Source organism: Bactrocera oleae, chromosome 5, assembly GCF_042242935.1.
Source record: "Bactrocera oleae isolate idBacOlea1 chromosome 5, idBacOlea1, whole genome shotgun sequence".
NCBI classification, from domain to species: Eukaryota; Metazoa; Arthropoda; class Insecta; order Diptera; family Tephritidae; genus Bactrocera; species Bactrocera oleae.
Window position 1 is genome coordinate 34,741,707 of NC_091539.1, and position 21,908 is coordinate 34,763,614.

The 21,908-nt window shown below is 35.3% G+C and overlaps 1 protein-coding gene across 7 annotated transcripts in view; it reads left to right on the forward strand.

Annotated features, from left to right (window-relative positions):
- Nucleotides 1–21,908, forward strand: part of chas (chascon) — an 87,635-nt gene that overhangs the window by 58,654 nt on the left and 7,073 nt on the right. For all 7 annotated transcript variants that reach the window (XM_070110826.1, XM_014237334.3, XM_014237335.3 and 4 more), the window contains one exon: nucleotides 19,989–20,276. In XM_070110826.1, coding sequence (XP_069966927.1) covers nucleotides 19,989–20,276 — 288 coding nt within the window. The remainder of the gene's footprint in view (nucleotides 1–19,988; nucleotides 20,277–21,908) is intronic.

The following is a 21,908-nucleotide window of genomic DNA, read 5'->3' on the forward strand; positions in this document are numbered from 1 at the left end:
GCTTCAGCACGCGTTCTACATTTAAGCTGAAGAATGAAAAAACAACACACACAAAAAAAAAACCATTTCAAGCTACCAACAGTTGCAAATGCAAATATTTGCCAAGCAACTTTGTATTATTGGTCTAGACTCTAGACTCTAGACGAAACAAATGGGCACACATACAAACACACAGCAACGCGGCATAGGCATTTTTGACTATTCGCAGAAGTTTTACAAAAAAAAAGTACTAATAAAATATATACGGTTTATTGTTAGATACTTGTTGTGTAGCCAGCTGGCTGACTGGCTGTTTGTTGGCGGCTGCGGCAGCGGCCTGATAGGCAGGCAAGCTGGTTGGTCTTAATATTACCCACAGTCCGGTTATCGAAGTTGAAGTACTCGTTGCTTTGGTTGCATTTTTTCTAGCCAAATTGCGAATTTTCAGCTAATAATGAGGGAAAGGCAAATTTATACGAATTTTTAATGTGTGCATAAGCCCATTGTGGTGCGCTTAAGCCGGTGGCATTTAGTGCAAAATATTGCTTGCGATTAAATGCAATTATTGCTGATATCCAAGCACTTATAAATAAATCGTTATATGTTGGTTTGTTTGTGTACATGAGTATATTTGATAAGGTATGCTAGCTTTAATGCAGAGTAGAAGAAATTGATGCGTATATAAAGCTATATTTATATAGAATTTAATGGCAACTTTTGAAATAGTAAATGCTTGACTAAGTCGTCCATCCTATTTCTGTGAATTGCCCATCCACCTCTTTTAATGACGATAACATGAAAAAAGTTAAAAAAAAAAACAGTGTTTGATCCTTCTGTATGCATCGTTCTGTAGGCATTAGAGAGATGGTAGAAGATATCATATCGATCGGCTCAACACATCTTGGTTAACCGACGTTGAGTAGCGGTCGCAAAAGAGACTCTTGATAACGCAGCTTAGAACCCTACATTCAACAAACGTATCTTTACTGGTGATGAGGTGTGGATTTATGAATATGACATCGAAACTGTAAAAAAAATCTAGCGAATGGCAAACCAAAAATGAGAAAACCAAAATTTGCTGACGGCACTGAAGGCCACCCCAAGCGAGGCTTATAAAAAGTGTAGCGAAAGTTGGATTAAGTCTTGAATTGCTTGTACTGGCCACATTATGATGGCCCATTATGATGGCTATAATAAAGATATTTATTAAAAGACGTGATTAGGTTTTCTTTTTGATAGTCCGTGACAAGTTTGATCAGATGACATTCTTAAAAAATAACATATTTAAGGATTTGAAAATCCCGTTCTCTTTTACCTTGATATTTACATTTTTTTCCCTGACATTGTTTAGAAATTTTCTGACAGAATCAATTTACCTTCTAAATTATTTTAGTACATTGATATTATCAAATCGATTGAGCAAATTGTCTCAATGATATTAGAAATATATTCGAGGAAAAAATAATAATACTATGACTTATTTGAACTCGGCAATATGTTGTTTTCACATTAATACCCCTCCTTGGCACTCGTACCGCTTCTTCATTCGACTTATTTATTTCTCATTACCACCTCGCAGAAGCTTTTCGAACATATAATCCACTATTTTCTTGGCCATGACAACTGTTTTAAAAGTACCGTAATGTACAATCTCAATAAATTTTATCGAAATTGACATCGTGAAGGAGTTTACATTGTTGTTCTTATGCTATACTAAAACGTTGATCAAAACTTTCAAAATTTACTTCGTCATTTTCTTTAAAGAATATAAATTTTCTACCATACTTTAGTGGTATACCATCTACATTCTCCTGGGTACCATGTAGAATGCAACTATCTACTCAGCATGCGATTTAGCGCAGTTTAGCTGAAAAGTTAATTACTTAGAGTTTTCTTTATTTAACGAACTTCTTTAAACCTTCTCACTCTTTAGAAAATACCTATCTGGAAAAAATATTTCGTCGAACAGCAAAAAACATATAAAATTAAGTTTTTTCTCGCCACTTTGAGGCGGCCACTATAATTAAAATCGTTATAAATTAATTTTAATTTAATTGTACAATTTTATCTGGACTTGTATTTTAATCTATGATCCATGAGTTTGCAACCAAGCTCAAACAAAAGCAAAAATTTCGCATGGGGACAAACTCTGAACTATTAATAGTGCACATTTGTTATGCTAACCATTGAAATATGTGTTTGAACAAACGAAATTATCCGATTTAATGCTTGCTAATGCACCCGGTTTGCTGTATTACTATTTGCACTAGAGTCAAACTCAATAGCTATGCTCCAAAAATCAAACTCTTCGTTGCCCTTTCGTTGTGAGAGTCAGAAAGCATCATCTTCAATGCGAGAGCAACTTCTTCGTGTAGACAGCCAACATACACACACACACGCAGTTTTGAAGAGTGTAGGCTATAAACTTGTCTTTATTTTTATCCACTTTGTGGCCAAAGCGAAAATCAGGTTTGTTGCTGCAGTCTTTGTTGCTTAAACCAACCCTAAACAACTTCAATTGTTTCTAAAAAACAAAGCAACAGCACAATAAATGTCAGCAAAGGAGCGCTCAGCTGTATTCTAGCAACAAGAAACCCAAGAAAACAACAACAAATTAATGATTATATAAAAGCGAAAAAACAAAACAACAAAAGCAAATACCAAGCAGCCACAACCGGAGATGAACACTCTAGTTTGCTACGAGATTTAGTATAGCAATGGCGTTGTAATAGAATCTGCACACAACTCAAGTCGTAGTTAGTTAAAGGTGCCACAAAATTTGCTCAGCGCTGACGAGTTAGGATTGCAAATACCAACAACTTTCAGCTCTTTCTTTTCTCCGAAGTTTGGCTTTCATTAGAAGTTATGCCTTGGCTGGCCATTAAGCAAGCGCTCATCTCCATTAGCAACAAAAACGTAGCATGCCAACTTGTAGAACAACAACAAAACAAACACCGGAACGAGTTGCATCATGGTGCCGAGGTGTGCGGCTGCGGCGTAGCTGGCTGCGGTTACCGTCGAATCCATAGCTATGACTTTAGATGCTATGGTTATACACATAAGCCCGAGTTACAGAACGGCAGCGTCACCATGAAGTTGACTGAGCTATAAACTCGAAGAAAAAGCCACAGCCACAGAGTGGTAAAACAGACAACAACTACACTTTGGAAAGTCGCTGGCGCGTTGGTGCGCTGCTCAAGTGCTTCGTGTTGGTAGTGGTCGTTGGCAGCAAAAAAGTATCTGTCTCTTCGTGGCTGAATGTTTGCAGCAATCAGTTGTTATTTGGCATGCGCGACGGTCAGTTATAGTTTTGAACGCGCTTTATCGATGGTGTGGCTTGTGCGGAACGAAGACAAGTAATCGCTGGCTTGAGGAGGCGAACGTGTGTATGCAAGATACAGTTCATATTTCTCGCTCATTTCGTGTATGTTTGTGTGTCTGTGTTTTTTTTCAATAACAATAATAATAACATCTTATTCTGTTTATAACTAACATGGGGTATTATGCAAATTGGAGAACAGGGTAAAAGAAAAAGCAAAAGAGGAAGAAAAGACCGAAGGCACTCGACTTGCTTTCACACTAATTAATTAATTATAGAAAATATTAAGTGTGTTGACTGAGCAGGCAATGAAAAAATGTTGCGAGTTATAAGAAAAATTAAAAAAAATTATTAGAAAACAAATTTATAAAAATTTTGAAAGAATGTTTATTATAATAAAAAAAATGTATATTATAAAAAATTTTAAATTAGCAACAAAAGATTATTGGCAAAAAAAATAAATTAAAATAATTACAAAAGGCATTAGCTTTTGTTAATTATTATACATAATTAAAACATAATAAAAAAATCTATAAATTAAACAAAATTAAAGTAATACTAAAAAAAAAAATAATCTAAAATAATTATAAACAACATTCCTTATAGTTAATCATTATATTAAATAAAAAAAATAGTAAATTAATAAAATAGTAATATAAAATATAAAAGAACAACAAAACATAAAATAACAAATTACAAAGAACTCCAAAAAAATTAAAATTGAAAAAACCCACATAACGGTAACTGCGGTCGAAAATCGATTTAATGCAACCTTGGAGTTACAAAATAGAAAAAGAAACCGAAACAACAAAAATTAAACAAATGAAATGAAATACATAATTAGCAGTGCATAAAATATAAATACAACAATTCAAATAAACACAAACAAAACAACAACAAGCATGACACTTCATACAACGTAACAATTGTGAAAGACAATCAAATAAATAAACAAAATAAAAGCTACAAATATCTAAATAAAACATCAACAACAATAGATAGCCGATCAGATACAGAAACCAAATACAACAGAGCAACAGAGAAAAGGTAAAATTGTGTATCACAAAAGTGTTGCGTCGATTTTAAATCCAGCAAGCGGCCGCGGTGATGATGGCTGCTGCTCCAACGGCCTTCTGTGAACACCTCCTTTAACCGCCGACCTCAGCCACGCACTGAGCACAAGCGTTAAACGGCCTTTACGATTACATGCACACATACATATGTATATGTATATTCCGAGACGATGATAATGGTGTTTAGTGCTGCAGCCAACTGACTAAATGACACAGCCATAGCAATCGCATGTTGTTGTTACTGTTATTTATGGCAGTTATGCCGTTGCGCTTGCTTTTGCTGTTGGGCGCTAGCGCTAATGACACTCGACTGTCGATGACGCTGTCGCTTGCCGGAATGCCCGATGACGGCAAAATTGTGGTTCAATTCGATACTGCATATGCTGACGCTGTTGTTGTTGTTATTGTAATTGTAATTGTTTTGTTACTGTGCCTGCGGTTGTGCCGTTTGCGGATATTTTAATGCGCAAGAGAAGTGGCAAAATAGCAAAAACAGACACAGCAACTGCGAAACAAAAGACTTAAGAAACGAACTTGATATTTTATTCTATGCAGCAGTGATATCAACAACAACATTTATAACACTGCTATATATAACTCCATAGCGAAAATACCAGTACTATTGACTCAGCGTTCGCATGCGCGGAGGTTAAACGATAACAACAAATCAGCCAGAAGAAGAAGAAAACACAAAAGCGCACAGCAAAAATTGCAAAAACAGCCAGTTCTACACGCATACACACAGCAAGGCGCAAAAAAGGCTAAAAAGCGGTGCTGGCCTGCAGTGATTGAATTTATTGTAGATATATTATACACTGTAATATATGTAGAACAGCTAAAATATTGTTGTTGTTGTTAGAGCAGCAGCTGCTACTCCTCTGGCATGTTAACCAAATGAACGGGCTCAAGTGAACTATAATAAATTTAATGATTTTTGTTGAGTTCCTTTTTGCTTAATTGTGCCACAGTAGTGGCTGCTTCTGTAGCTTCTTACTCTTCTTCCACAAATATAACAAGAGTGTGGAAGAAAAAGTTTTTACTAAGACGCACCTTAAGCTTCTCTTCTTCACTACCATGTGTATCCCGAACATCGACTTAATCATCAGTCGGCGCATCAGCAACATCATCATTAAGACCGCATGCTGATTATTTTAGCAAGGTATTGTTGCTCACAACCTAAGTTGTGAGTTGCTCACAAACCGGTACGGGAAAATTACCTAGACCGGGATGGGGAGTGGTAGCATATACAAAATAATCATCGAAGTTGAAAATGAACATACAAAAGAACTCTTCTCTAATTCTAGTTCTAATTCTAATTCCAAATAGAATGTAGTGTGCAAGGTGGTTGATATTTGGATAGTCTGCAATGCTAAACATGTGCGGAAGTATCAGAGAATAAGTAATTGACCAATAACAGCTAATCCGTGTGGCAAATCAACTCACGCTGTTGAGGTCTGAAAGTCGTAGAGGCATTATGCAGTCTTCTAGTTCTATTTGTGCTTTTCGTTACATTTGCGTTGTAAACAAATTAACTGTACTTTAGCGTATTATTTACATACTAATCTACACTGTGCTGTTAGTTTGGGTAAAAATTTTGCAGTTCTTAATGGTGCTTAGCGCTTTAGGAGGAATATGCTCTTTGGATTCCATGTCATTTTTGTCTAAAATGCGTTCAGAGAATCAGTTAGGCTAGTTGCTGTCTGATATATCGAAAGAGATATATATTTGACGAAATCAACTAATAATTGACCAGATCAAAATAGAGTTCCTGTTAGCTGGACCCAACAGCTTGGTATTGATTGTAGACCTATTACGTTTGAACGCCTCGTTGCTGTCTCGTTTTCACTTAATTTTTTGTAAGTTTTGCTTTGACCTCTTCTTTCTTATCCCTGAATTACTTCTACTTTCTTTCAATTTGTATTAGGATTCTCATTATCGCTACTAATTTCCATTATATTGATCACGTCAATTAACAATGATAGTTATCCGAGTTGCCGTTATGTTCTCGTAATGTGGGATATTCAAAAACAAGACACGAACTCCATGAATTAAAAAGGCGGATCCCAATTGAACTGCAAACCACTTCCGGATTAGAATCCAAAAGATAGTTGGGAAGACAAAAATGCACAACCCTTGGTTCAAAAATAATTTCCCTACATAATATGGTCATAAATTATCCTTATATATCAAAAGCATTTGAACTAATTAGCCACATATTAAAAATTTCTATTTTGTAAGAATTATGAAAAGATATTCTTACACAAGGAGACACAAACTGACATTATTATTATACTAATTATTCTTTGTTTTCTTTATATGTAACGAGTATACGTACCAAAGTTTTTTGCCAATAATACTCTACTGATTCTGATAATATAGCTCTGGTGGTAACTATACTGACTCATATGACAGATATTAATTTACACTCCAAGCTCTTATAATAACACAAATTATCTCTCGCTTAAGAGGTCACACACTGCTCCAACAATCTGGGCTAATATATCTGTTGGGAACTGACTCTGCTCTAGATTTCATCATTTGAATCAAAAGTATGGAATATATAATATTATATATGAATTTACAGTTCTCTGTATCACAAACATTATTGAATTCATAATTTCCTTTAAGATATTCGAAAAAAAATCTTTAACAATATTCTAAATATTTATATTTTGCTTATCAATATCGTTTTTAGAATAATACATATATCATCGGAGATAAAATATGAGAATTCAGTAATGCGCACGTTCGTGTCGTACTATCACTTCTAGTCAATGTCGCAAGAGCAATAAATATAAACAAAGAGTGGGTGCATTCCACAATAATCGGTAAAAGTGCAACATTTTACTATCAAGTGCAGAATAATTGGAGTAAAGCAGAAAATATTCCACTTATGTCTGTGCAATCTGGAAAACTACTTTTGTATGCTAAAAAGTATCATGGTACTTATCATTTTACCTTATATCAGCAGCAGCAACAGTAGCAGTTTGGCCGTAAGAATTTCGGAAGTAAAAGTAACTGTCTCTATTTAGTATGCAAGCTCCAAAGTGCACATTTAATAAAGAAGATGGTTGAAAAAAATTCTATCCAACCATTTCAATAGTTTTGCCATTGTCTGACAATTTATTGCGCCCTGATATCAGTATTAGTTTAATATAAAACAAGCAAAAGGAGTAACTTCGACTGCCCCAAAACTTTAATACCCTTCACAATTGCATTTTTTATAGCATAAAAAGATATTTAAAAAAGATCTTTGTCCTTGATTTCGATTGTCACTTTACGTGGCAGCTATATTCTATAGTGTACCGATCAAAACAATTTGTTTGGAGATTGTAGCGTTGGCAAATTTCGTGTATGTGTGCACAGTTTCAGAATGATATCTCAAAAACTGAGCGGCTAGTCCGCGTATATACACACGAACAGACAGACTTAGCTCGTCACGATGCTTGTTTACATATATAAATACTTTATAGGTCTCCTCCGAGATTTCCTTCTGAATGTTAGAAAGTTCGTGACAAACTTTACATACCCTGTTCAAAATATAAAAACAGTTCAGTTCCACTTATAATCTGAATTAATTTTATTCATATAAATCGTTAATAAACTAAGGTGATCCTAAATGGCTAAGGTAGGTACTTCTTTATTCCATCCGAACTCGAACCGCCCGTAAAGAAGATCACTGTTAGGCGGTCCCATACAATTTATCCCGTTCACTCTTCCCTCTTTGGTAGTAGAGGTCTGTGAAAACTGGTAGAAATTATTACCTCAACAAAATTTTATAAAAGTAGTAGAAAAGTTTGAAAAGCCTTTTTCTTAACATCTAGGGTAATGCAACATGTAACGGCCCTCCAACATTTCGATATCGATTTGATAGTTTGAAACTTCGTTTTTTCCTAGTTGGCATCTTAATTCGAGTGACATATTTTTCGACCGAGCCACATGTTAAACCTAAGGAAGATGAAATAGTTGCTGGGGCTAAATCTGGTGAGGGATTAATTCATAGTGTAATTTCTTAAATTTTTCGGCAGTATCACAAGATGAATGAATCGGAGCCATGCCTTGGTAAAAGAACAACGCGACAATGATGTTAGCGAGCTCACTCAAGTCCATTTTTGTATCATTTTCGCTATGTACTGTTACAACAAAATACACTAAACCAATAACTAACCGTTGAATATCCTGGGACAAATTTACTATAACACTTATCAAGCCATTTCTTTGTTTTATCGAAACCAGAAATTTACTACTTTCCATTGGAAACAAAAATAGCCAATAACTTTGAAATCTATTGGAAGAATTTTCATTAAGCTTTGACACAGTATTCTAGTTCAAGTTAGTATTCTAGGATAATGATACAAAATATTTGGTCAGGGCAAAGACTTTTCCACTTCCATGTTATAAATTATACGTTTAAATTTTATAATTTTTATACCCTGAACAGGGTATATTAATTTTGCCACGAAGTTTGTAACACCCAGAAGGAAACGTCGGAGACCATATAAAGTATATATATAAATGATCACCGTGACGAGCTGAGTTGATTTAGCCATGTCCGTCTGTCTGTCCGTCCGTCTGTCCGTCCGTCTGTATATACGCGAACTAGTCCCTCAGTTTTGGAGATATCGATCTGAAATTTTGCCCTTTACTTTTCTCACAAAGAAGCTGCTCATTTGTCGGAACCGCCGATATCGGATCACTATAGCATATAGCTGCCATACAAACTGAACAATCGAAATGAAGTGCTTGTATGGAAAACTCTTTAATTTGACGAGGTATCTTCACGAAATTTGGCATGTATTTTTATTTAAAGCATTAATCTAATCTCCGAAGAAATTGTATGGATCGGATGACTATAGCATATAGCTGCCATATTAACTGAACGATCGGAGTAAAGTGCTTGCATGGAACATTTTTTTATTTGACGAGATATCTTCACGAAATTAGGCACGAGTTATTGCTTAAGGCAACAAATTATTCTCCACAGAAATTGGTCAGATCAGATCACTATATCATATAGCTGTCATACAAATTGAACGTTCGGAATCAAGTTCTTGTAAAGGGCCTTTGTTTTTGTGAAGGGTATTATAGCTTCGGCGCAACCGAAGTTAACGTTTTTTCTTGTTTTTATTGAAGTGCACCTCTTGTGGTCAATTAATTACGGCGAATTTTGGAATTTTTTGAAAGAATACTGCATTAAATTTTCTATAAATTCCAGAGTATATTTATAAATCATATCTAAATATACAAAAAATATTTAAGCAAAATTTATTTTGTAGCAAGTTGTACGCTATTTTCCAAGCTACTAAAAAGTCATACAATGCTGCAGTGATTGCGGACTTCACCTTTGTAGAAAATAAAATACTAGGCCCTTTCAAAATTTGCATATGTTTCGTTAGATGATTTATCGGTTGGCTACTGTATTTAGAATTAATACGAATATTCTAAATTGCTTATTCTTTTCATAAAATTTTTTATAAATCATTCGTAATAGCCGAGAAGGAGGTTCACGGAATCCAATCGAAGTTGTAATTAAAGTTCCTAAAAGTTATTTAAGAGTCGCGTAATTTGAGAGACCATCAATTTTGATTTATTTATTTATTTTGAACACTTTCAAGTGAATTTCAATTCAAATTCTAAGAAATGCATGCCTCAGTATCCAACTAGCGATAATAAATGCATAATTATTTACATATACCTATATACAGATATACATACATACGTGAGTTGACTGCCACACAACACGCTACATCCATATGTATGTATGTACATACATATATACGTACGTTGCAGCAGCATATTACAAGTAGTTAATGCAGCACTTGATTACGTTGTTTAAGAACATGCCTGGCATGCAGACTTGTAAAAGCGTAAAAATCGCATAGTTTACTATATATATAAATATTTATCACGTATTATACTATCTATGTGTGTATGTGTGCGTGGAGATATGCAATAATCGATGCATATACACGTAGCTGGCATGTAAGGAGGTCTATCGATGGGGGCACCGCCCGTCCACTGTTACGTGCGCTGCAGAAACCAGTCGAAGAATGCCTTGCAGCACGAACTGGTGCGGTTACTGTCGAAGAAGCCAGAACAAAAGCCGCTGTGAGCCAACCTACACGTAACTATATGTGTGTCTGTATGTTGTTGCACAAGCGTTTGACTTCGACGTTGGCGTGGTAAGCAGTTGAGTTGCATGCAAATGCGAATATTTACACCCAAAAAACAGCTGAGGCAGCGCCAAACAGAGGTAGAACACGCCGCCACACACACATACACAACATGCTTGTAAAAAAATGCATAGACATGTGTGTGTGCACGCATAGACACATGCCACACACACACATGGCTAGCCCATATCACCCACCAGCTCCACTGCCACCTCTTACCAGCGCGCCAAGATAACACATTGCGCAGTCGGGCAATCGCAGCGCCAATACGTGCTGCTATCGCCCGCCTGTTCATGTCGAACAACTCCCAAGGTAAACGAGTCTTGGGAAAATGAACAGTCGAACGTTGCCCCTTTGCCAATTTTATATATGAGTATTTATGTACATATATCCATATTTGCAGTAGCCAACACACACACACACGTAAATCAACTTAAATTATACATACTTAAGTACAGAGTTTCTAACCAAACCATAGCACAATCTCGCCTTTGACACCCAACAGCGCCACAGTGGGATGCGTTGCTCAGCACTCACGATCCTCCCCGCAGTCGCTGCGCTGCTTTATTAACCGCAGCTGCTGGCGAAATGAAGTATGGCTGAAAGAAAGCAAGTTTCTTCTTTGCATTGTCTTATATGTAAAGCCAAATTCGTGTGTGAGTGTGTGTGTGTATTTCCACTTACGCCTAACCCTTGTTGCCGCAGCAATCTGTGATAACTACTTATGTTACCTAGATGACTAGCTTTGCTTGTTTTACCTTGTCTTGTCCGTTGGTCTTGTCATGTCTCGTTTTGGTAGATTTCGCCTTCGCCTTCTATTTAATGCCACTCTGCACTTCCAGTTAAGTCAATGCTGCTGTTTTTCTTTCTTCTTCTTTTTTCTATTGCTATATTTTGCTGTTTTTGTTGCTGTTGTTGCACAATTCACCAACTGTCAAGTGGATAGCCATAAGTAGCGAGTGGTGGTGGACCCATGTTGAAGTTGGACTTTTGTTACATTGCGCTGATTAAATGATTGTGTCTGGTTGGGCTGGAGAAATTGTGAGAGTCAGTGCTTCCCAATATTTTCGCCTAAGTGAGTTGTGAAGGCCCTTGCTTTGATTGGGATGGATGTTCAATAGAATTTCTCTTTCAAAATTTTCGTTGGTTCGCAAGACTTTTATTTGAAATTGCTTTTGAACGCAGAAGCAAGTATTATAACCAATCAATGTTGAACACCAAGATGGAAAACTTTAGCACAACATCTTTAAAAAATTATATTTTTCCTATTAAAGTGAGTAAGTTTAAGAGCCTTCTGTTTAGTTAATTGTGCTGATCAATGCTTTGGTCTAAATCATGAGGGTATGAGGTTTCCATATGAAATTAGGAACAACTTATAAATTTCATTTTGCTTTAAAAGGTTAAAGATCCCTAAGCGTATAAGAGCACTTCGGGAAAATTTTAATTTCTGAAATCTTCTCATGAAATATTAGCTACTGTATCTACACTGAGGATTGACGAATTTGAAAAATTTTCACCGTTGGAAAGCTACACCATCTGCGGTGAGGTTATATTTTATTTTCCAAAAAGATAGGAATTCTTACTAAACGGAACTAATGTAACCCAAGGTGTAAAAAAAAATTATCTAAAAAATGTATTGCAAATACTATTGATTATAGAACAAAATAAGTACTACGACCGCATGTGTCTAACTGTTATAGTTATGTCACAATAAGAGTTCTTTTAATAAAAAAAAAAAATTATTAAAATGCCCCCTCTGTGAAAGCTCTTTATTTGTACCTTAGTATTAATCCATATCAAAATTAATTAACGAAAAGCAACAAACTTTCAAGGTGGCTTACACGTTCTCAATTTGAAGACGGACCAAGTGCGCTTAGGCACCGCTTTTTTATTCTACGAGTACTTCTTTCCAGTAAGAAGTAAATTTGAATTATTATTTGTCCATCGAGGTCATCATTTTGTAAAGAATTCAACAAACCACTTTTGTGGTATTTTTTTGGTATATGCTCCTGATCTCTCAATATGCGTCTCTCTTATTCGTTCTTTTTCTCATTCTATATTCTTCTCTTTCTGTCTCGCCCTCTCTCCCACTCTTTATCGACTCATTTTTTTACTGTCTTGTATTTCACTAGGAAGGCCTACCATACAATAAATCACTTTGGGAACCCCTGAATTAAACAACATAACACACTTATAACTATATAGGTACATATATAGATACAATAAAAGATTTCTTGTTGTAGTCTTCATTATTTGCGTGTTCAACATACAATACATATTTATTGCCGATATGCTGCGCATGCCCGGCGTGTTTTTTTATGATTGGCTTATTTTTATTTATGATTCATGTTTTTGTTTGCAAGCATTAGTGTCACACGTTTACCAACCACAAATGACTTTCGCTAGTCACAGTAATTTGCAAATACAAAGAGACTTGCTTCCATACAAATATACAAAGAGCATCTAACACCCGTCTAGCTATCACACTAAGCTGGGTCTTTGACACTTCTTTACGCTGCACAAGTGGCACCAAGAAATTCATCCATAATTACAACAAATAGCAGTGGTTCACATAAATCCCTTGAAAAAAGTTGCCACTTTTTTTTCAAATTTAACTGTCATTGTGAGGTCTAAAATTTTAATCTTTGCTTTCGACTTGCATTCGTTAATTGTTATGTAACTTTGTTAAGTTGTGAATTTTATGAATTGCAGTTTTCATTATTACCATAACTTGTAAAATCAGAAATTAACAAACTTTTTGGAGGAAACATATTTCGAGGAAGATGATTAAATTGTTATTTCACTAATTTTCAGTTCATGTTTAGTCATTTGTCTCAGGGTAAGATGTCTATGAGAAATTTCACTACTAAAGCAGTTAGTCATTTTGAATCTGTAAAAAAAGAAATTTGTGCAAAGCGCATAAGTAAGCTGATTATATTCACAGTGTCGGAAATTATCTCTCAATCGTGTCTAAATCGTTTGGTTGCGCGTGACTAGTACTCAGTGTGGCGTGGGTTCAAATCCCGGCTGTGGCAAGCAATATATGCGACAAAAAAGTTTCTCATAAAATATTTCAGTCATGGGCAAGCTGCTTATAATTCACAGGATCCATCATGTGTCGTCAATGGTATAAAAATACAATTGTAGGTGAAAAGTGTATCAAAATTGCTGTTGAAATAGCTGGCGCCTGAACAGAATCCAAAACTTCTGATCATACAAGAATATGAGCTTTATTTTATTTTAGCTTCAATGACACTGAAGTTCAAGTTTTTTTTCTCTGCCTATTTATATAAGATATATTACGTCTGGAACCAACTAACTCGAAAAATAACTCGATACCCACATTCTTCAGAACCAGATGTGGGTGGTATAGAAAATAAGCAATATCGGTGAATATAATCGATCGATACAACTGAAACGGGAGTTCGGTCGAAAACTAGCATTACGAGCAGCTCTTATAGCAGTCTCCTTTTTTTTAGGAAGTGATTGAAAATTGGATATTGAAGGATTACACTTTAAAGAATAGTCTAAATATTTAGTTGAGAAGTATTATTTTCGAAAGTGTTTGTCAAACAAATCATCTAAATGAGTGCTGATATCTAAACATGAAGGTTTGGGTATTCATTCCTCAACTGATGCACCTCAGAATAATGCCGTAGGCCCTTTGCTAATTGTTGTCATGTTAGAGGTACATATATGTTATATTATATTATGACTGATATGTGATATCGAAATAGTACAAATCAGGATATTTTAGCTAATGTTGATATATTTAAGTTATTTTCTATATTAGGCGAAACTGGTTAATTACCACACAAAGTTTTGAAATCTTAAAAAGCTTGAATAAACTCACAGAATAGGATGGGTCAACATTTTTATATAACATATACGCATGTGACACATATGATAAAATTTTTACTTTAAAAGAGAAAAATTGTTCAAGTTTACGTTGCGATAAATAATAATGATATTTTATAACAGCAAAACTATCAAAAAGCAAGTGATTTGAAATTCTTTACAAACCCAGATACGATGCTTTCCAAAAATTATGGCGTAATCATCATTTAAAACTAGCAGCAACAGGTTTGACCTGCCAATGATAAATCTGGACAATTTCCACTGGCGCCTGGCACACACAAAGAGTCGCAGGGGAGCACTTTAAATGGGTTTAAAGCAGCGTCATCGCTGAACCAAATCCTCATGCAACGGTACAAGTAAATAAATGCTGACATGACAGTGAGTGTCCCGGTATCTCTCTCAATAGGTTTTCGAAAAGAAAATCTAAGCAACACAACAAAGCGGACGCAATTATCTAATAATGAAATGGAAATCGATGAAAGGCACAAAGACGACAATACAAAAGCAACAACACCACACCGTAAGGAAAGCACCATTGCACACTTTGTTGCTGTTGGTTAATGTGTTGCTAACTCGTGTTTCGCTTTTGCTGTTGTTGTTATGTACCCATGCTATACAACCATTGTTTGAGTGATGTTGTTGTATTTATGTTAACAATACTTGTCTTTCACACGCCCATAATAACAGTTGTACGCCTGTGTTTGCGCTCGAGCTTATGTGAGGCAGCATCTAATGGAGCATGCGGCGTCACCATCTCGTGTTTATTTGACGTAATAATTGTTGGTTTAATTTGTGAATTTATTTACGTTGCACTCTTGCCATTGAACCAGTGTGCTGAACAATGTCAATAAGCAAAGTGCGTTAATGAAAAAAATGAGTAATAAAATATTAAATTAAATTAGCAAAATACAAGCTCACTTTCTACATGCATACCTACAAACGAGTATGTCCATCAATAGCAATATCGCAGGCCAACTTTTTGCATTGCTCGTATGACTACGGAGCTGTTGTTGTTGTTTCATTGACGTTTCTCTTTGCCATCTACCTGTTGGGTGGTTTCTTAGATTTTGTGGCTTGAATTTCTTTTCGGATAACAATTATACATATTATAACATTAACTTCGGTTGCACCGAAGCTACAATACCTTTCACAAATACAAAAGATTCCTTACAAGGAATTCGATCGGTCTTCGGAGATTGCACCTTGGACAATACCCCATGCAAAATTTCGTGGAAATATCTCCCCAAATGAAAAAGTTTTCCATACAAGCTCTAACTTCCGATCGTTCAAATATTATGTCAGCTATATGCTATAGCAATCCGACCTAAACAATTTCTTCGGAGATTGCATTATTAGGTAATAAACCATGCCAAATTTCTTGAAAACATCTTGTCAAATAAAAAACTTTCCATATGGCAACCATATGCTATAGAAGTCCGATATCGGCCATTCCGACAAATAAGCAGCTTCATAGTGAGAAAAGGACAGGTACAAAATTTATCTCTATATCTCAAAAACTGAGGAAATAGTTCGCATATATACAGACGGACGTGGCTAAATCGACTCAGCTCATTACACTGATCAATTATATTTATATACAATATAGTTTGAAGGGTCTCAGGCGTTTCCTTTTGATTGTTACAAACCTCGTGGCAAACTAAATATTCCCTGTGCACGGTATAAATCTAATTTGTAAAAGTTAGGTCAGTAAAAAAATTATTATTTTATAAAAACTACTAGGTCGATTTTACCTTTGAGATTCAAACAAAAGGTAGATTTCCAAACTTCATAAAAACTCTTAAAATCGGTCATTCAATAAAACGGTTATTGCTTTCATAGCAATAGTAGACGATGCAAAAAGTTAAACCAATCAAAATACTTTTAGCTTAAATCATAATATCAAAAAAATCGGGTACATTGATAGAAAATGAATACAAGGTATCTTGGGGTAAATTTTGTAGAAAAATAGTTAAAATGGTTTAAAGACCGATTATTTTTATTGATTATTATATATTGAAAAATTAGTTTAAAATTAATTATTGATTATGATTTAAGTATTACTTTTTTGATTACACAGTTTAATTTCTTTTTTCATCGATCTGCAATGTCTAAAAAGATTAAAAGAACAAGAAGTTTATTTTCTTCATTTCTCGTAAAAAGCCTGAATGCGAAGTGTAGATATTTTTGTTTCCAGGTATTCATACACTAGAAAACTGAGTATCAGATTAAAGGAAAAGTGACATATTATACACTTAAGTAAAATGTTGAATATCTAGAAGGTAACTCTAAAAAAAACTTGAATTATTGTACAACAAACACTTATCCGAAGTCCTTTTTTTCCTTTTACAAACTCACAATGAAATTTATCTTATGGATTCAGGATAGTATCATTATAACAGGCTGATACAAGTATGTAGAGCAAGAGCTGATTTTTATCAGTTTATGTTTCTGAATTTTTGGGCATTTTAAACAATATTTTTCTTTTTCAAACGCCTAGAAAAAGTGTTCGGCTGGCAAATGATTTGCGGAAACTTATACAATTTATCACAGGACTTGCCGAAATTTTTTTTGGTCAATTTGTGTGTACCTACACCAAATCGACTTAGATGAAATACCTGCAGGCAAACATATGTACATGTAAATATTTAATTGCTTTCTATTTTGACGCATATTTTTCGTTTGAATCATGCCGGCCACATGCTATCGAAATTATGAATCTTCAAGATATTTACTATTAAGCAACAGTGCCGCCCATTTATAGTCATTTTCAAACAAACACTTGTGTACATATGTACTCACATGTACGTATGTGTATTTGTATCGCAATTAATTCCACAGTAAATTCATTAAACACGCTTCAAATCAAAGGGGCATTTCTGTATTTACATAAATAACTATGCATGTACTCGTAGCACTCGCTAATAAATAGAGCATAGACAATTATGGTATTCTACCTTCGAACAAGAAGTTCTTAGCTCTAGAAGTTCATTGACTGTACGAAGATTAAACGCTTTTCAATCAGATAAAGAAGGCACGCCAAAAAATTTGTTTGCCTTCCATAAAGCTACATAAAGCAGAAATTGTTAATTCATAGCTTGCTCCTCCTACCTGTTCGTACGGGAATTTTGGTATTTCTGTATATAGTACATTTCTACATGTGTTTGGTGGTCTGTTGGTAGTATAAAGTTGCACGTGCATGAAAATTTAATTTCGCCCATTTCTACCAATTGTGTCTTTTGACGTAGATTAAGAAAAAACAAGAAAAAGACATTAACTTTGAATCACCTTCACAGATGCATTTATTATAGCATAAAAGGGCATAAAAAGATCTATATCTTGATTTTGATCGGTTAGTTTGTATGGCAGCTATATTATAGGTATATATTATATATAATGGTGGTGCGTTCTCAAAAATTTGTTCAGAGTTTGTAGCATCGTCTCAGACAATAATTTATGCCATATCGATGTATCCAGATCAAAGCACAAGTAAAGCAATTTTGATACCAACTGCCTTGTCTCTAATTAGATCTCACGTGGCACTCTCACTTGATATCTGTATGTCGGGTGTCAGTTATCTCGATTAACATAAGGTTTTAATCATCCGAAGTAATTTCAAAGCTTTTTTATGTTTTCCTTCTTAACAGCCCCCTTTGGGCTAAGTAGTCTTTAGTGGTAATTTATCCTGTACGAAATTTAGCAAAGCACTTCCGAGAGTGAGAGTATTTTTATTAAATCGTTATTTGGCCAGTTTTGTGAAAAAAAGGTGATCCGTTATAGCTTGCAGATATTTAATCGACAAACACTCAAACTAAGAAGCAAGGGGTAGTTCAGAGAGGAGACAATAGAGTGAGGGGACTTTAGTCCCGTTGGTATCGCAATGAGACGTTAGCCTGATTTTGTGACGGTTTTATAGCATTGACTTCACTATGTTTAAATTATTTAAAATATTTATCTGCAAAAAAATCCAAATATTTCTCTTGACAAGAGTTGTATTTATGAGATAGGGAGAGGGCAACCTTGTCCCGATTATATCTTGGTTTTCGTTGTCGTCTTGCGTTCTAGCGCTGGATCTCTGGACTTTTCGTGAGCTTAGTATATGCTGGTTAACCACTAACTCCTGTGCTACTGCGAGATCCTTCTGCCCTAGAGTAGAACACAGGAAATCCACTAAATTATTTGCACTCAACACGGTTTGTCTTGCTGCAATTAAAGGAGTTCTTATTGAACATTGTCGGACGTCATAACTTCAGCGCATCTGGTGAAATAGCTAAAATCAATATAAGTCGCCTCAATAAATTTGTAACAGGCTCAAAGTGCTTTGTCGTTTTTAAAGTTATTTCGATTAATACTTAGGAGTATTTAGGTATCACAACCGACCAGTGTTCTCAGCTGTTCTTTGAACTTAACCTGACCATTATCGTCCTCTAGCACCACGCTCTTGTTCCCAATACCGTTGTCGTTTACACCGAAATGACCTTATCTTAAAGCTAATGACTGGTACCTCGTTGCTAAAATGGCGAGAACAATATCGTCGATGTACTTACCAAAGTCTGTCCATTCAGAAGCGAATCGATAACATCACCAATTCAGAATCCGATCTAAAGTTCAACCTTGAACCCACATCCATGGCCAGTTTATGCAAGTTATGTTTAAGTTCATCTAACTGGAAAATATAATTGGATTTTGACATAATCTTTAGATCCGTGACGCTAAATGCTCGAAAGTCGGTTTACCTATACCTGCCCGAATTCGAAGAATCTATATAAAATCCGTGGATTAGCTTTTACAACATTAACCGTTAACACCGTTAAAATCATAATATCTTTACCGGAAGAGAGCCAGTCAAAGCCCGATCCCTCCTTTCGGACCGCCAGTGCGCAGCCGAACGGTAGCAAACTGAAGACATTTAGCTGAAGTGGCAAAAGTAAAAGCTTAAAAACTTAAGACTATTAAGCAAAAGTGAATTGTCTTACTAATGTGCTCTTTACACTCCTCCCAGTAGTTGCGGTTAATGTTTTTTTTATTTGTTGTTACTACTACCTATGACTTTAATGTTATTGCCGCTATTGTTGTTATTGTTGTATAGGTTGCAGCGGATATTTCAAAGCAAAACAAGCAACAAACGAATATGCAGGTTTTGGTTTTGCTCTAAATACTCCGCTAGCATTCAGCGTGTCTGATGTCTCCTCACGCATACAACAACAACAAACGTGTATAACAATAGCTCGTAGTTGGTGACAAAAAACTCTGCACAACTGCACTTGTTGCCGCAACTGCTGATAAACTTCTTGCTGCTTGTTTATTATGGTTGCTGTTGTTGTTGTTGTCTTCATTGGTGTTGATACCGACGACGTTGGCGTTGATGTTGGTGTCGATAACGACACCAATAGCGATAATGATGTTCTGATCATCATTATGATGATGTAATATTTCAAATGCGCCGACTGCAATTCTATTCTTGTATTTTTTATTTTTTCTTTATTTCGTTCTGCCCTTCCTTTGACATGAATTATTGAAATGATGAAACGCTTACTTATTTATTTTTAAACAATTTTTTAATTGTTACTTATTCTTCTTACCACTTAGACCTATGTGAAGGCAGTCAATAGCGGCGTCGAGAATCTACAAGAAGTTTTACGCGCAGCGGAAAATCATAAACAACTTGTGCCATTAGGTCCACGCATTATCGCCAATACCACCAAGTCGTTTAAGACAATTGATTCGGAGGACGTAGAGAAGCGTTGCCTGCTCCAAGCGGACGGAAAGCTCGTTACGGAGAGCAAGAAGACAACCGAACACGAAGTTATCGTAGACCGTGAATTGCCTGAAGAGGACGATCATTCGACCGGTAGTCGTGAGAAAATCGAAACTGTGGTAAGTACAAACATACATACTCTATGTACTCATCTACGAGTATATATGCGAAGTTAGGTGTAAATTTCGAAGAAACTACTTAGTGGTTATAGGGCGGTAACCGTTTGCGACGTAATGTAATGGAAAACAAGTAAGGAAGGGCTAAGTTTAGGTGTAACCAAACATTGTGTACTCTTGAAACTTGCGCCTAAACACCTTCAGATGTTGGTAATATTAAAAAATTTATCCAAAGGGTTCAACTTCATTGTTCGACGACATGGTGAACGGATTACAATCATATTTAGTATCATATTAACTTATTTGAAGGTCATAAACTCACTTACTTTCATTACTATATTATACTTCCCATCAGCAAAAATTATTGGGGGCATAGAAATGGAAGTGCTGATTGCATTAATTTTTGACATTGCTCAGGTGTACTTGAGAACTTATTTTCATGCAATGTTATAAATATCTAAATATAAACATAAATATGGAGTTAAGTCAAACGGACTTTTCAAAATTGTAAATATCAGTTATACGGGGGCTTAGTCAAGTTTTTGCCCGTTTTTATACATTTTAGTATTTTTTTACTGTATTAGAAATCATGCTCTCTCAATTTCATCAAAATAACTAGCATATTGGCCGATATATGTGGAATAAAGTCAACTGGAAGTTCGAAAATTTTTATTATATATATATGGAGGCTAAGGAAAGCATTGACCCAATTCAACCCATTTTTGGCACAAGGATATATAATATTATTATCAAAGAAATATTGGGTTGGCAACTAAGTTATTGCGGATTTCACTTATAGATGGATTCAGTTGGATTTTTAGTTTTGCTGGCGTGGTCCAAATTTAAAACACATTTTGTTATTTGATAGTTGGCAAACCAGATGTCAATCAGTAAAAAAAAGTTTTTTGATCGGTTGCGTAGTTTTCGTTTGACGTCCGTTTAAAAATGAAAGATCAAAAGGAACATTTTCGTCATATTTTGCTTTTTTATTTTCGCAAAGGGAAAAAAGGCATCGCAAGCTCACAAAAAGTTATCTGCTATTTATGGAGACGAAGCCATAAAAGAATGGCAGTGTCAAAATTGGTTTGCCAAATTTCGTTCTGGTGATTTTTCACTCAAAGATGAAAAACGCTCTGGTCGTCCAGTTGAAGTTGATGACGACCTAATCAAAGCAATAATCGATTCGGATCGTCACAGTACAAAACGTGAGATTGCAGAGAAGCTTCAGGTATCACACACATGCATTGAAAATCACTTAAAACAACTTGGCTATGTTCAAAAACTCGATACATGGGTTCCTCAGTAACTAAAAGAAACGCATTTAACACAACGCATTAACAGCTGCGATTTGCTAAAGACACGTAATGAAAATTATCCATTTTTAAAACGAATGATAACTGGCGATGAAAAATGGGTTGTTTACAACAATATCGAGCGGAAAAAATCGTAGAGCAGGCCAGGTGAACCAGCTCAAACAACATCAAAAGCTGGTATTCATCAAAAAAAGGTTTTGTTATCAGTTTGGTGGGATTATAAAGGAATTGTCTACTTTGAACTCTTACCACCCAACCTAACGATCAATTCTGTTGTCTACATTGAACAACTAACGAAATTAAAGAATGCAGGTGAAGAAAA